Source organism: Diceros bicornis, chromosome 25, assembly GCF_020826845.1.
Source record: "Diceros bicornis minor isolate mBicDic1 chromosome 25, mDicBic1.mat.cur, whole genome shotgun sequence".
NCBI classification, from domain to species: domain Eukaryota; kingdom Metazoa; phylum Chordata; class Mammalia; order Perissodactyla; family Rhinocerotidae; genus Diceros; species Diceros bicornis.
Window position 1 is genome coordinate 25,687,900 of NC_080764.1, and position 17,308 is coordinate 25,705,207.

General features: G+C 37.6%; 1 protein-coding gene across 3 annotated transcripts in view; it reads right to left on the reverse strand.

The window, feature by feature from the left end:
* NEDD1 (NEDD1 gamma-tubulin ring complex targeting factor) overlaps positions 1–14,033 on the reverse strand; it is a 44,839-nt gene extending 30,806 nt beyond the window's left edge. The window contains exons 1-5 of one of the 3 annotated variants that reach the window (XM_058568607.1): positions 13,980–14,033; positions 11,515–11,658; positions 8,582–8,676; positions 4,489–4,605; positions 1,343–1,483 (exon numbers count right to left, since the gene is read on the reverse strand). In XM_058568607.1, coding sequence (XP_058424590.1) covers positions 1,343–1,483; positions 4,489–4,605; positions 8,582–8,676; positions 11,515–11,650 — 489 coding nt within the window. In that variant the 5' untranslated portion in view covers positions 11,651–11,658; positions 13,980–14,033. Of the gene's footprint in view, positions 1–1,342; positions 1,484–4,488; positions 4,606–4,744; positions 4,775–8,581; positions 8,677–11,514; positions 11,659–12,748; positions 13,627–13,979 lie in introns of those variants that run through there. The other 2 variants (XM_058568606.1, XM_058568608.1) reach the window with 2 other exon arrangements.
* Between the last annotated feature and the right edge of the window lie 3,275 nt (positions 14,034–17,308).

Sequence of the window (17,308 nt, forward strand, 5' to 3'; positions counted from 1 at the left end):
GGCCCTATATAAAACCCACACACCGTCCTTTCTCTTCGTTTCTGTTCATGAGACTTCCTCCACATAATATATCCCTCTCCCAAAGTTCTCTATTATATTAGCCTATTACAATCTTTATCTCTAAATGTATTCGTCCACATATTTATTGAGAATCTTTTCCATGTTAAGGCACAAAGTTGGATGACGGTTAAGGACAAAGAGATAAGACATGGTTCCAACCAGAATGTGGCATGCGAAGAACTAACTCTAATACAAGTTGATTGGCAAAGAGGTCAGTTGATATTGTAGTAAAAACAAAACAAAACAAAAATCAATTAAGCCTTAGACCAAGCTGAAATCCTCCCTCCTTCAACTTTCCCTATTTTATTCCCAATCAGATCATTTTCTCTCACTGTTCTAACTCCCTATAAAATTGTTTTATATCAATCACCCATAACATAATCTATATGTGTATCTCTTTCATTCTCCAAAACATATGGAACTTGAGAAAAGATTTTTTTCTGTACACTTTTAATATCCACTAAATTTTCCTTAAACTCTAAACACATACTATTCAAATAATGATTTTAAAAACTGCTTTTCAAAAATGAAGAGCTCCCATATTTTATCTAATAAGTTATAGCCAAAGTGATTACAATAAAAAGTAAGGATTAAAAGAAGTTGCACCTCACTGGAAACTTCTGTGAAGAATGTCATAGAAAGTTAGCCAAGAATTAGATTTCTTGAGAAACTGAATTTATTCTTTCAAGAATTTTATAGACTAATTTTTTTATAAAGAAAAAAATTTGACTAATTTTCCTTTATAAAAAGTTTTCCTAAATACTCCTATATTAACCTGAAATACATGAATAAACTTTGATACTTAAACTATCATATACTTAAACAAAAAACAAAATTCAATTTACCCTGTGCCCAAACACACTCAATTATCCCATAGCCACTAGAGTATTTATGAACATAAGTATCTGGCTTGTAGCTGACATAGTTTGAGCTATGCAACACTTCTATAACTATAATGTCATAGAAAGATTAACATCCATGTTTGGGCTTAACCTATTAACAACTATTTGTATTTTGTTATATATAGTTATATTCTAGGAGCATGTGACTATTCAATGGCATAACTGAACTCACGTAAACCCCATAACCTAGTACGAATTAGCTTGTTATCTGAACATTTTTAAAACACTACCATTAAAAAACAGCTACCTGTGAGCTTTTCAAGCATGCTAAATGCAAATTTAAAATACTTAATTTTAAAAACTTAAATACATTGTCTTATGTAAGATAATTAAAAATGTATCTTACCAGTTTTATTTTGATAAATAAAAATAAACTGTACCTGGTTACTACCATGGCCAAAAGGAGTACTAGATAAATTAGTGGTTACACTGTGCAAAATAATTTCACCACTGAGAGATCCAGAAGCAATGTAGCAATCATTCCAATTATATGTTACACAAGTTACTTCATTTTTATGATCCTGAAAGAAAGAAATGAAAGTAAGTACAGTGCCACATAACCTTCAAACAGCACATTTTCATGTTTTTGTAAAGTTCATGTTTTGTAAATATTATGTATTTGTCAATTTAGTATTTGTTTTAACATTTTCCTCAAATAATCTAAAAAAAATTACTCAAATGAGCAAGAAACTATCTGGTCAACACCAAGTCTTCTCAGGGAAAAGAGATTTATTTTTCGTAACCATAATAATGACCAGGCACTCTGAAACAAGAGGCAGAAAGGAAAGGTAATTTTCTAAATGGCATTAGGTCTGCTTTCAAGAATTCATTTCCACTGACAAGTAACATTTATTGCAAGTTGACTATCATGAGAGTCCCTGCCCTTGAGAGTATTACTGTTCAATTGAGAAGACAGGACATTTAAATTAACATGAAAATGGCAGAATGAATGCTAAATGAGTGGTAAAGGCAAAGTGTCAGAGGAAAGAGAAGAGGCATCACTGTGAACCGAATTGACACAAGAAGCTTTATGGAAGGCATAAAGTTTGAGTTCAACCTTCAAGAAAGGATAAGTTAGGGGAAGGGGAAAGAAACTAGACACTGCAAAATGGAAGACAGAAAAAAACAAAAGCCCCAAACCCAGAATGAGCAAGGCATGTTTGAGAGTCGACAGCAGCTGTTTCCATTTGCTGAGTACCTACTAACACTGGGAGCTTTATATATTATTATTAACCCTTAGAACAATCCTGGGAGGCAAGGTCATTATTCTCATTTTATAGATGAGTTAACTAAATGAGGCACAGAAAGGTAAAGAAACCTGTGCAAGCTCATCACATAACTGCTATTCAATTCCAGGATTCAATTCCAGGTCCAACTCCAAAGCTTATTTTCCTCCCACTACACTAGGCTGTCGCCTAAATCCAAAGGGGAAGCCCCTTTGAGGAAATGAAACTGTTTGGTTTTAAACAAACTGAGTTCACGAGGACTATGTTTTCCAATATTAAATTAGAGCTATCTAGCAGGAGCATATAAAGGGGTCAGGGTTAGGAGTATACTTATTAACAGTTTGCTGTCATATCTTAATAATATAAACAAACTAACCTTTGTATCTAATAATTAGATTAATGCAATATCAAGAATAGTAATATAATATCAAAGTAATGTATTATCAAAGAAATAATTGCTATCTTGAGGAAAAAATGTCTGATGAGGATAAAAAAGAGAGTGGACATTTAGTGTATCATTCCCACTTGGGAAATTAAAAATGTGGGGTCCAACACAATTTCTATGACCTTGTAAAGAGGCAGGTGTCTTCCTTATTTCCACTGTGGAAGAGAAATCATTCAGTAAACAATTACTAAGCACCTAACAAGTGCCAGAAACTGTGCTATTACCAGGGAGAGAACCGCAGAGGAAGGATCCAAATGTGCAAGACCAGATTTCCCACTATCGCAACTAGTCAGTCCAACACTTGTTAACTGAATGAAGGAAGGAATGAAGCACTCAAGAATGTCAAACACTGAGAAGAGAAAAAACTACCTGCAGTAGTGGGGAGAGCTGAAGATGGAAAAATGAGGAGAATTTTGCCGCAGTAAGGAGGGATGGGAAAAGGGATGCTAAAATGTGTGACAATGTGGGACAAAACTGGCACAGACTTCTAATCTCTTCTCAATTCTGTAAGATGCCCTCTTCATAGTGGCTATACCCCTCTAAATAGCTTTATTTCATAATTTAAAAGACTAAACAATGAATAATGCCTGAGTTGGCATCTCATCTTTGCCATTACTCTTTGAACAAGTTCTTGAACATCTCTGAGCCTGAGTTTCTGCATCTGTACTTAGGAATAATACTACCTGCTTTGCAGAGATGTTGAGATAAACAGAATAAACACATGTTAAGCATAGTGGTGGGCATATCAAAGAACTCAACAAAAGCCAACTATTCTCATTATTGGCAACTTTTCAATTTTCCTGAAGACTCTTCAAAAGTTTAGCTAATAACTAAAATAAGGAAGTTCCAAAGGTAATATTTTAAATATCAATTACAGAATTATACTTCAACTTGGCTAAGAAAAAAACATTCTTCTATATACCACACCTCTAGTAAGAATTAACTCAATGACATTGAGATACAGTAAAACAAAATGATAATGATCTATGGTGTTTGCTTGAAAATATTCTGAGGGCGTGAGGATTAGAGAGTAGATGCACGCATAGATAAAACAGTACTGTCCATGAGCTGACCATCATTGAAGTCAGACGATGAATACACAGGTGATGGGTTAAAGGAAGTTCTTTCTCTATGTGTATAGGTATATGCGTGTATATATATATAAAGATGCTTAAAATTTTTCATGTTAAAACTCTTTAAAAAGACATATAAAAATTAAAAATAACTTTAAAGATGAACTTCCAAATATTACAAGAACATAATAATGAAAAGCAGAATTCCAAAAAAATTCCACAACCAGAGGCTTTCCTGTCATGATTATTTTTATTTTCTGAAACTGCAAAAAGCTATTTAAAAAACCACTAATTATAAATAGTAAGTTATTTTAGAAAATATCTCATTACCAAGATGCAAATACATACAAAAACAACACAAACCGTAGCAGAGAACTAAGAAGTCAAATCCCCAACTCTGACTACTAAATCGAATATGAACTGTGGTCCCAAAACCACTCTTTTTTTCAAAGCTCCTTAAAAAAAATCTGATGACAACGAGCCATACTTTAGAGAAAATGAAGCAAGTGATTCACTCAAACAAGAGTAAAACTAAGCGAAAAATAAAGAAAAAGTTTTAAACCCCAATAATATGCATTCGTGACATACATGGAAGAAAAAATAGACCAAAAAAATTAAGTTTTTGGCTAACAGTACATTTATTTTCCCTAACAAATCTCACTTCAATTCTGAAGCATCTTATTTTTAAAATAAAAGCTCAAAATTCAAAGAAAAGTTTGATAACTACTCTAAACACATTGTGAGATACCCATTTTTGTAAGGATTAAAAAAAAGTTGCTTACCTTAAGAGATCGATGGACTCTTTTTGATTTTAAATCCCAAATATTAACAGTATTATTTAGGCCGCCGCTTACCAAATACATAGACGTAGAATTTAAACTGACGCATGTCTGCTTTTGCTATCAAAGAAAAAAAAATTACCTTAATTTAACAGAGCCCAGAGCTGACTTTCAAGTCTCATCCAACACTTAGTAAGCACCTGAAAAATACGTGAATTAAATGCTATAAATATGCTAATACTTGTACTAAAAGATTCACCTCTCATCATCTTCCACATGGATCCAACAGCTTGTAAGCGGTTCAAAAAGACTTCAAGGAAATCAACCAGATTCATGTTCTCTTCCACAGAACAGGTGACAGAGGAAGCGTAGGAAACACCAGCAAGTCTTGGCCTCCCATCAGGGCTTCCTTGCCCTTAATATCACCCCTTAATAAAAAACCTGCTCTCGTACTTCCACAGAATATCTTCAATTAAAATCAACCCATAGCACAGAAAATGCTAAAGCTAGAGGGGATATTACAGAATATCTAGTTTACCCCTCCATTTACAGATGGGGGAAGTTTTATAAAGAGGACAAGACGGCCAAGTCTCACAGCAAATCTCCCCCTAAGGAGCCCAAGTCTCAAACATCAGATCATCAGAATCTGACTCTACTCTCTTCCCCATCTCTGTCAAGATACCATCCATCAAGTTTCTCAAGATAAAGATCCAGAATTACCCTTGATTCCCCACTCTCCCTGCCCCCAATCTATCAGTAAGTTCTCTAAACTCCGACCCTAAAAATAAATCCCACACGGGCCCCACTTCATCTATCGGTACCACGAGCACCCTGCTCCAAACCTTGCTGAACCACAGCAGCAGCCTCCTACCTGGCCGCCCTGCTTCCCTACACTCTGTGCTCTGCAAGTAGGGGGACCTTTAAAAGACGTAAATCAGATAATGTGTCTCCCATTTAAAAACTTTCAGTGGCTTCCAATCATACCTAGAACGAATTCCAAATTCATTAACCTGGCTTTCTAAGCCCTATTCATCTGGCCCCTTCCTACCTAGTCTCTCACCATTTTCCTCCTCACCCACTAATTCTCCAACCACACTGACCTTCTTCCATTCCTTAAACATAACAACTCTGTATTTGCCTCAAGGCTTCTACACAGCTGTTCTGGCCTGGGAAGCTCAATTCCCTCAATCTGGGCTGAATGGCTTCTTCTGGTCAACAGACATCAACTTAAAAGCCACCTCTTCAGGAGACCTCCCTTGGCCACCTAAGGTAACTTGCTATCTCAATATCTTATTTTAGTTCTCTGCATAATAACTTATAACTATACGGGTATTCTGTTTACTAGTTTATTGTCTGTCTCCCACCACAACGTCAGTCTCAGTAGCACAGACCATATACACACTCAACAAATATTTATAGGATAAATGGCTAAAAACACAGAGGTTATCAAGTTGTTCTCACAAGGACTATCTATGACTGTCATGTATCTGATGGTACCACCAGTAACTATGCTACACAGAACACAATGTCGCATGTTTTTTCTATTTAACCTTCAGATACACTATATAGTTACATTAACTGTTCTGACCTCTAGTTGAATGCCATGGGGGAAAAAAAAGAAAAATGAATTCCAAAGAGGACATTTTGCAACTCAGTTAAAAGTTAAAATGCAAGCTATGCAGTTTTGGGCAAATCATCCTCCTTTTCTGAGCCTACATTTCTTCGTCTGAGAAATGAAATATGAGGACTAGATCTATTGTTCTTACCTTGAGAGTCCATGCATCTCAAAAACATCCTCTGCTCAAGAGAGCACCAGATTCTTAAAAGGGTGCCAACAGCACCCCCCTACCCTCCCCCAAGGTTTCTTCTAGCTCTGAAATTCTGACCAAGAGTCAAAATTACTAACACATATAAAAATACCAGGAGCACATTACATCAATGTTTCAATATAGTTGCTATAATTGTCTTGCAGGTACCATTCTAGAAATTGACGTTGGTCTAAATAGACTAATAAGACGTAGAATCTGGTTATCACTGCAAATCAGGACAGTTTGCTAAGAGCTATCAAAATAACCTTTAAAGAAAACAGACAAGAATGGCGGTCCATCAAAGATCGATATGCTAGGATTCTAATCATCAAAAACAAATTATTCTTAAGGGTTCAGAACAAAACCTATACTTATAGCTGGCTTACCCTAATGATAGAAGATCTTTTTTTAAGTTAATGTATTATTAATGTAGCTAATGAATCTAAATAATTAATGGAAATTGTATGGTTTTACAGGAATCCTGTACCCCAAGAGAAAAGCAATGGGTGGAATTTTTTAAATCTAAAAATAACAGCTGGTCAAATTTCTAGGATGTAGTCGCCTACCATACCCATTATAATACTGTTAAGACCAATCTGTCTACTTTAAAGAGGTAAAATACAAAATCAAAGAAAATAAATATGAACTTAAAATTCCACCCTAAAAATAATGTTAAAAGTAAGCAGGACAGAATCTTACTTTCCAAGTAGGAAAGGTCCAATATCTCAAACAGGGGTACATGATTAACAGGACTTGGAAGGTACGAAGCAAAGGTTATCAACACACTAATATGTTACAAGCAATTACTAACAAAGGCTAAAGAACCAATGTTTGCAAAATATTTTATAAGTAAATTAAAGTAAAGCAGATTCAAATTATAACTATAATGACTTCACTTTCATCCACCTGCACTCTGATGTGACTTCTTACCTGTGGGAAACAGAACTACCTATAGCAACTAATGTGATGTGGAATATTCACAAAATCCTTAAGAGTGGTGTCACACTTGTGAATATCATCTGTTATTTTTATACATTAACAACAACAACTGGTTCTAGGGTCCCAAACTGGTTCTAAGGCATAAAGCATAAAAGTAGCGTGTGTGTGTGTGTGTGTGTGTGTGTGTGTGTGTGTGTATTTATAGTGGTAGAGGTGGAAACTGAAATTGTTGTGATGTTGATATTTACTTTGACAAACGTTTGTTGACCACCTTTGACAGGATCTAAAGATCCAAAGATGACTAAGATGTTTTGCCTGCTCTTGAAGAGTATACTTTACCTTTTATTGACTAGGAATGCTCTCTGCCTCACTTTTACTTAACTGAGTTTGAATAGGCAGAGTGCCTCAAACTCCATTTCTACCCTTAGCAGACATTCTCTCTGCCCCGGCCTCCAACATCTGTGGGCTGGAACTTATGCTCAGATCAATCCCACTGGATACCCTCAGGAAAGAACCAATAGAAATTCTAAGTCCTTTTTAAATTAGATGAGCTTATAATCCATTGTCCTGCTGTGTTCCTTCGAATTGGGCCAAGTTTCCTATTCCAGTGTGCAAAATTATGACAATTCATAGTGATTTAGGGTCTACTATGAAAACTCTGAATTTTTTAAAAAAGAACAAGCTACCAACTACTTGTACCTTTTTATTTAGACCTTATCCTATTTAAAAAAGAAATAGCTTTCAAGGAATGTGTGTGATTAGAAATGAGGAAAGCCAGCATTATACTGAATCACAGGGATTAACTTATAAAACAAAAGGATAAGAAAACAGTAAGTAGGAGAGCTTCATTTAAATGCTCTGGAACCAAAGCTCATTTTGACAAAGCTACCCTGTTCTAGGAGAGCTTAGGGAAGCTCAGGCTGGCCCCTCAGAACCAGGCAGACAGAAGCTAAAGCAGAAGCCTACCATTAGAGAGGGGTCTTTAGCTGACAGTCCTGAGTCCAACATCAGTAAGGGTAGGCTTACATCATTAGGGCTCTCAGGGTCAAGTCAACCTAATGGCGTGCGTGGGACATGGTCCTCAAAAAGGCAGCAATACCAGGGAACCTCCCACAGAAGGGAAATCTAAGTCCTTGATTGCTCCCCTAGGATGCAATATTATTTTACCTGAAGATGTTTCAGTAAGCACACTCATCTCATCTTTAAGTGTTGCTGTCTTATTTTGAGCTCAAGATAAGAATAACGCTTTTAAACAACTTTAAAAGTTGCAAGCACTGTAATAAATAAGCAATTACCACTCAAGTAGAACTAAGATTTTCAAAAGGTTTTTAAAAAAAAAAATCACTTACCCCTTCACCAAGCTCTAAAAGTGGAACAGGTTTACACTTGCAACTTGAAACAACTATTTTGTCACCACTGGAAGATGCTGTCACTAGAAAGTTATCTAAATGAAGAGTTATGGAGCATCAAACAATCCATGAGCAACTCTAGCACTATACTATTATTACAAGAACTGTGATAAGAGCAAGCTCACTAACCAAGAAGACAAGTAATGAATACAGCTTATACATTAGCTTTCAAAAACGGCTCAGGTTACTAATTACTGAGACTAATTCTCTGTACTACTACCGCAGGGAAGAACTATCCTTTCTGGCTTTGCTATCACTTGAAAGCTATCTAACCCACGTGAAATACTACTCCATTTTCAAAGAGTAGGCCAGAAGGTCTAATTTTATCCCTCAAGAGTGAGAGCATGATAAAAGCAACATCAGCAAATATCAGCCTTTTCATCTATAAAAACTGTTCAAGACAGTTATGTATTAACACAGTGCTTGGTAATGTAAGCTAGGAAGCAAATATCCACATTAGTCTCCTATTTTTCCACTAGAAATATAAAGATATATTTTCTCAGGACTGGAATTTTTGTGATAGAGTGTTCTAATCATAAATGTATTAAAAATATTACAGTAAATACAGCAAATATAAATGTGTGGTTTAATAGCAACTATTTATGTTATGAAGAGTTTTAACTTTCAATTAAATTTAATTTAAATCATTTAAAATATAATTTTAAATTTTATTTATCTAAAAATTTTAATTTAAAATTATATTTACCTTATTTTACATAAATTGTAAGTGGAATAATCAGTAAACACAAAACAGTAAGTATTTTAAAAGTAAACTGATTAGATACAATAATATAACCAAGAACAAGAGTCTGATTTTGAGAGTCATAACAAATTAAAATATCAGAAGTTTAAATCTATGCTTTTTAAAAGCAACATCCTAACTGCATTACTTTTAGATGATTTGCATAACATTCAGATATTGTGTGAACAGACCGTGGACTGTAATTTTATGATATATGATTTAAACAAACTCATTTCCACCTAGATATTGTAGCATTGAGAAAAATAAATCATTTCCCTTTCCGTGGCTTCTTCCTCTGTTTACTGCAACTTTTCTCCTTAGAATATAGAAAATAAAGGACTGAAAATATAATAGAAAGGGTAATCTAGTTACTTCTTTTATTTCTCATGTAGTTTGAGAAGTCATGAGAAAGTGACGAACATTACCTAGAGGGACAAAAAACAAAGAAACCCAGAAAACTAATCGCCCTGGTACCTCACCATTAGTCCTGTTCTTGGAATCCACGCTAAGTGGACCCCAAGTTGAGTGTGGGAAGTCCTTGTTCTTCAGTAACTAACCCCCATGGAAGGGATCAAAGCCTCATTAGGAAGAAGACTATACAAAGGTTTCCTGTGGACATCTACTTGTACAAGAAAATTATATAGAAATAAGACCAGTTTCTAAAAGTCATACAACACTACCTCATAGTCACATCAGTTTTGTTGATAAACCATTAAGTGGTTTATCAGCAAATGCCAACTCCTAATAAAACTCCTTGGAATAAAAATAAAATAAAAATAATAAATCTTATTAAGAATTGCTGCTTTTCCTCTTATACTGTAAGTAACGGGGAAATTTAGCTCTACACGTAATAAAAATCTAATAATAGGGAGAAGCAAGCTCACATATTTGTCACTCTCTTTTAAAACATTTTCCCCCACTGCACATCTGGAGAGCCCTTCAAAACTGTAGTCACTTCACCATGAATTTGATTAATAGAGTACCAAAGTAATGTATTTTGCTACTTTAACACAAATCGAGGAATGATGAAGAGGTAAATTTAATTCAATAAGAAAATTCCTCATTTTTGTTAAATATTTGCAAGAATAATTAGGTCAAGCATGAAAACTGCTAATGTTTTTGTTCATGAATCAGTCACATTTTAAAGCTTTGATATTTTTACTTTCATCAGGAAGCAGAATATTAATACTTTGGTATTGATAAGATCAGACGCGCTAAAACTTAATTTGTTAAGAAATAATGTATGAGTTCCAAAAAAGAATGATAATTTCTAGCGTACCAAATATATAGAACATTTTCATACAAAAAGTGGTAGGAGTACTTTGTTTACAGCAGTAGTTCTCAAGTTGGGCTACTGGCATCTGGTGAGAAGAAGCCTTCTGGCTTCTAAACATGCTACAATGCACAGGATAGCCTCCATAACAAAGAATTATCTGGCCCAAAATGTCAACAGTGCAAGGTTGAGAAATCCTGATTTACAAGCTACACTCCCTCATTTATTTTATCCGCATTTAGGAGCTTACTAAGTCAGGGAGGGTGTAATTAAGAAACACAAAAAGCTTAGGAAAACTCAATCTAGACACTTTATTTGGGAGATGAGACTATTTTCATCATAGAAAGGAAGAGAAATACAGAGAGTACATCAGTAAAATGGGGATGTTGGACACTTCTAACTTTTATCTCTTCCCCCTACCTCTGCTTCTGCCTTTGAGTTCTGTCTTTAATTTCCAGACCAGATCCACAAATATCCAAATGTAGATGCCAAAACCCATTCAAAACCTTTCAGAATTTTTCCCACCATTACCTACCTTATTCCGCTTGATTCAATAACAAACTGTTGATAACAAGACTAATTCTATGGTCTAGATCTAGTAGCTTATATATATATATATTTTTTATAGCAATGTTTTACAATAGAGTGGGTTGCAACTAAAATTTTTAAAAATGAAATCAACAGAATATCAGTGTGCATTCATATGATGTACTGTTTATTAAACTCCTATTTCACTTTATCTATTTATCTTTCACAGTGATGCAAAATATATTTCTCATGTGTCACATGCAAAAATTTCATAGAAACTGTTTGTTTAACCTAACAGAAAGCAGTTGCTTAAAAAAAAAAAAAGGATACTATTGCTGCTCCAACATATTGAGCTGATTCCATGTGGTGATGTGTGTGGGTTGAATTTATCCACCAACGTCATAGATGAAGCATCCCATATTTTAACATCATCTCCCGATGAAGCAAATCTGAGGTTTTCCTGCATGGCTGCACCTACAAGTGGTTTAAAACAATATATTTTAAAAAAAATTAAGGATAGGCAAAAAAAAAACTTAAAATGAAGCATCTAATCTAAAACAAGTGGCTCTGCTTGTCTACTTTTGTCCCAGAGAGGATGCTCACCACCAAGTAACTGCAGTGATCTTTCTTTCTAAAATTCTAAAAGGAAAACCGGATCACAATCTCTTAGTTGACCCTTCCAATGGCTCTCCTCAGCACAATTATAATGAAATCCAACCTCCTTAGCGTGCTCTACATGACCCGGCCCCGGTGTAACTCTCCTGTCTCTCTTCTCCGGGGGCCTACCAGACTCAATGGCCTTCTTTCTTGCCTGATGTCTTTCCATTTGCTGCCCCCTGGCCTGGAATGCTCTTTCCCCAGATTTCCCACGCTCATCTCCTTCACATCATTCCAGTCTCAGCTCTTGTCTCCTCCTTCAGAATGGCCTTTCCCAACCACCAGGACTAGAGCAGCCCCACACCAGCTGCCTTATATCCCATTACCCTGTTTCATTTTTTTCATGGCACTTCCTGCTATCTTCAATTATTTGTTCTCATAATAATGTATGACTCCTCTGACTTGGAACAAAACAAAGATGCCGAGGACAGAGATTTTGTCTTGTACACCACCCGTCTTGAAACATTCCTGGCACACAGTAGGTACTCAACAAGTAACTGTTGGATAGGTAACCTTTCCTAATCTTTTCAGAAACGTATGATAAACTGTAGCACCCCTGCAGGTCAGAATCCAGTCACTCTACTTCTTCCAAGTAACTTCAAAATTAGCAAATATAGCCACAGGAGATGTCGCTAAGTCCCTATACCAATACTCGGTCTACAACACCCTGGCTCATATTACTTATTCACAGTATATAGTTCAAACACATAACTCTGACACAGTGATTTCACAAACCAAGGCAAGACAGAAGGTTTGTGAAAGGAGAGAAGGCAAGGAAGCTGCTCCAGGCAGACTAAAGTGTCTTTAAAAAGCAGCAAGGAGTAACGCATGACAGGTCAGAAAAAATGCTCAAAAACACACGGGAGAAAGAGCAAGGGCAGGGGGCGGAGAACTATACCCTACACACCTTCCTGGTGTAAAGAGTGCAAGAGAATAGCACAGCATTAGTGATGTCACAGACAGGTTCCCAAGTCATCAACAAAACATCACATTCACGTCCAATATACCCTATTTCAGAGGACAAATTCAAGGTATAAATTATAGGGCCCTTTGATTCTCCAGAGACAAAAAAAACTTTTTTATGTGCTTAAAAAAAGGCTAAAACTTTTGTTAACTAGAAAAGTCACTTTTGTGATTCATTACACATCATTTATCAGATAAACAGGGTGCTACTAAAAGCCGGTACAGTCATCTGTTGAAAAGCAAAGTGTTTGGATCTGGTGCCTGGCCTGTGTTAACACGTGCCCTTTTGGTTCCTACTCAAGGAACAATGAAGTGCTGGAAAGGCGATCTCTGAACCCAGCAAACACGACTGAAAGATGGCTCTGCCATAATCTTACACCAGTCCTGCTGAGCGGTGTGGTGTCGCAGAAGGATCACTTAAAGCCAGGGCTCAGAACAAGTGGGTTCACACGATCTGCCCCAGAGTTAGGTGACAGTGACTCTGGCCGAGTCACTTCATGTCTGTTTCCTTCTCTGAAGGTGGAGCGGCAAAGGGGACCGTCTGCCCACCCACCTCGGTCTTCTGAGACTCGAGCGCATTTAAGGGAAGGGCATGACATCAGCTCTCCAAGAGGCCCCCGTCGAAAGGAGCTGTCAGGACACAGGGCGGTCCCAGACGGCCCGCCCCGGATCCGGGGACAGCGGCCACAAGAACAAATTCCGCCACAACACTCAGCTCAAACAAACAAAAGTTCTCCAACTTTCCTTCACCAAATCTGCACTTTACTTGCAGGAGAACTGCGCGACTGGGGCGACCTTATAAAATGCATCCGAGTCCTACTGGAGAGGTTTACAAAAAGGGAGCGGACTGCGGCGAAGCGGCACACTCTCCGGAGGCGGCCCCCCCAGAGCCGCCGCCGACCTACCCCCGCGGACCGGGCCGCCCCTCAGGCCGGGCCCGAGGCCTCGCAGGAGGCGGCGCGCGACCCCGGCCCGCGGCTCCAGGCACTTCCGCGCCAATCCCGCGGCCGCGCCTCCGCCCAGCAACCGTCCGGGGCGCCGCACTGGGCGGGGGGCGCGGAGCCCCGGGACCTCTGGCCAGCTCCCCGAGGTGGCCGGAGGGCGGACGGGGCTCAGGAGTGTGCAAGGACACGGCGGGCGGCGGCCCGCTGACCCCAGGCCCTCCGGAACCTCACCTCTCGGCAGCGGGACACCGCGGGCCACGGCGCGGCCCGCTCCGGCGCTGGGCTTCCGGCTCCCGCCTGGACTGTTAAACTTCGGCGGCCGGAAGTCCCGCCCCCGAGTGGCGTCACGAGGAGGGGCGCTGCCCGAAGCGGGGCCTCGGGTTGGCGGGGTAGGGCCAGGGGCGGTGCTAGGCCTCCGCGGGGGTCCTTCTCCCCGCGCCAGGGCGGGAACTGCGGCCTTGGGCGGCTCCCTCCTTGCCCTAGCGGTGGCACTTGGGCCGCAGACAGCTGCTTCTTTGAAATTCATTTGTTCGCTAACTGCCAACTGTATGCCAGGCTCCATGCTAGACTCTGGGTGCACCGTGATTTCTTTAGCCTGGGAATACCGGGGTACAGTGAACGCTTGTGGTCCCGGCCTCCGGGGCCTTACAGCCCAGTATAGGAGGCGGACGTTAATAAATAGTTACGTACTTAAATGAAAAGTGAAACTGACAATGGCTTCAAAGGAAAGGTACGAGACATACAAAAGGGGAATGAACGTAGATGTGGGTTTAGGAAAGACTTCCCTGAAGAGGAAACCATGGAGAGCAGATAATACGCCAGGCAATTTACAAACCAGGGGACGTGCTCAGAAAAGCTAGGCAATAACAGAAAGCGTAAATATCTAAACTATCCGACTTCAAAACCTATGATTTTTCTTCTGAATCATGCTGCCGGGTCGGGAACATCAAACACCGTTTGGTTGGGAATTCTTTTGAAGGGGATGCTTCTCAGAGTGGAAAAAGGAGTTGAACTGAATTTTCAAATGCCCGTTCTACCAGAGACTTTTTTTTAAGTTTTACTGGCAATGGTTGCTAAGAATACTTACAATAAATATACGGCTTTTCTTCTGAAAACAGTGTTATTATTCTTTCATCACAAGTATATACTCAGAATGTGTTTCTGATCTAGGTATATAAGCCCCAGTTATTTGCACACGTATTGCAAATAACTAGAAAACTGGTAAGTGCAATTTTTGCAGAGCAGAAATTGAAGTTCTGGCTAAGTTTTAAAGATTGATGGGGAGCCTCAAAAGGAGAAAGATAGCGAGCAGCAACTTCCTTCATTGTATAGTTCATAGTTCTTGAGGTTATTAAATCCAATTTCAGCAAGGATGGGGCCCAAAAAGTTCAGAAATAAGAAAAGAAGTTAAGAGAGAGGGTGCAGGGAGAATCAGGGCAAATAAGGAAAAAACAATGAACTAAATCTCTGAAAAATTGAAGCCAGCAGGAAAATAGAGACTAGAATATATGAAACAATATATGATATAATACTGCATACCATATAATATATACATATTATGTAATATAATAACAAATAACACATAGATATTATTTATTAAGCACATAATTCGCTAAGCACATAGATATGTATATAATGTGTACAGGTATACTACATATATATATATATATATATATATATATATATATATAATTTCATCTTTCTAAAAACGTGTATGTACTATGTCCCCACTTTACATGTGAAGAAACAGAGGTTAAGTATCTTTCCCAAGGTCACACAGTTAAGAAATGGTATGCACAGGAGTTAAATCCAGAACCAGAATATTACAAAGACTGTGCTCTCAACCATTATGCTATATAGTCAAGAGCCAGAACACAGCATAAAGGGCCAAATGTCAACCTTCACTCCTTCCTCCCTGCTGGTACCACAGCCTCATCAGACCTTACACAGTTCTGACATTCTTGTTCCTACCTCTGTGTCTATGTGCATTCTGTTTCCTAGTTCTTTATAATACAGTCTACAAGCAATAGAAGCCAAATGTTGGAATCCTCACTAATATATGAATTATATAAACATATACAGCTTTCCCAAAGTAAACATCAAGACTAGGTATATTTCTAGAGACAAAGAGGGATATTTCACAACAAAAAAATGGTCAATAAAACCAGAAGCCATATCAATATATATGTGACCAATAACAGAAGTTTAAAATATATGAAGAATAGGGCCGGCCCTGTGGCTTAGCGGTTAAGTGCGCGCGCTCCGCTGCTGGCGTCCCGGGTTCGGATCCTGGGCGCACACCGACGCACCGCTTCTCCAGCCATTCTGAGGCTGCATCCCACATACAGCAACTAGAATGATGTGCAACTACGACATACAACTATCTACTGGGGCTTTGGGGGGAAAAAATAAATAAATAAAATCTTTAAAAAAAAACATTTAAAGTATATGAAGAATAAATGTCAGAGCTGAAGGAGAAAAAGTCACATCCATAATCATTGTTGGAGACTTTAGCAGAATTCTCTCAGTAATTGATAGAACATCCAGATAAGAAAAAAAAATCAGTAAAGACGTGCTAGATCTGAACTTTATCAACTATTTTAATTGACGTTTATAGAACACTATACCCAACCTCTGCAGGATAAACATTCTTTTCAAATATACATGGAATATTTACAAAGATAGACCACATGCTGGGCCGTAGAACAAGTCTCAATAGATTTTAAGCAAATAAATCTTACAGAGTATATTCTCTGATCACAGTACAATTAAATAGAAAACAATAAAGCATCTAGAAAAGCCCCAAACATCTGAAATTTAAACAACTTTACTTCTAAACAACTCATAGATCAAAGAAAAAATCAAATCGCAAATAAATTAGAAAATATTCAAATGATGATAAGTAAAATGCAACATATAAAAATTTATGGAATTCATCAAAGCAGTGCTTCTAGACAAACATATAGGTTTAAATGTCTATATTATGGAAAAAAAAGAAAGGTCCAATATCAATAAGGAAGCCAGAAAAAGAAGAGCAAATTAAACAAAAAGTAAAAACTAGGGTAGAGAACAATGAAAATGAAAACAGATCAACAGCAGAGAAAAATTAATGAAACCAGAATCTGATTCTTTGAAATGATTAATAAAATTGATAAACCTCTTGCTAGACTTATCAAGAAGAAAGAGAAAACACAAAATACCAGTATGAGGATTGAAAGAGAGGCAAGCCATCAGTACAGAACCAAAAGATATTTAAAAAGATAATAAGGGAATAGTTTGAACAACTTTATGCCGATTAATTTGGTAACTTAAATGGACAAATATCTTGAAGACACAAATATTGAAACTGACACAAGAAGAAATGGATAACATGAATAGTCCTATATGTACTACAGAAATTGAATTTGTAATTAAGAAAACTTTCCCACAAAGAAAACCCCAGGATCAGGTGGCTTCACTATTGAAGTCTATCAAACACATAAGGAAAAAATAATACCAATCCAATACAAATTTTTTCCAAAAACAGAAGAGGAGGGAATATATCCTAAACTTATTGTTTT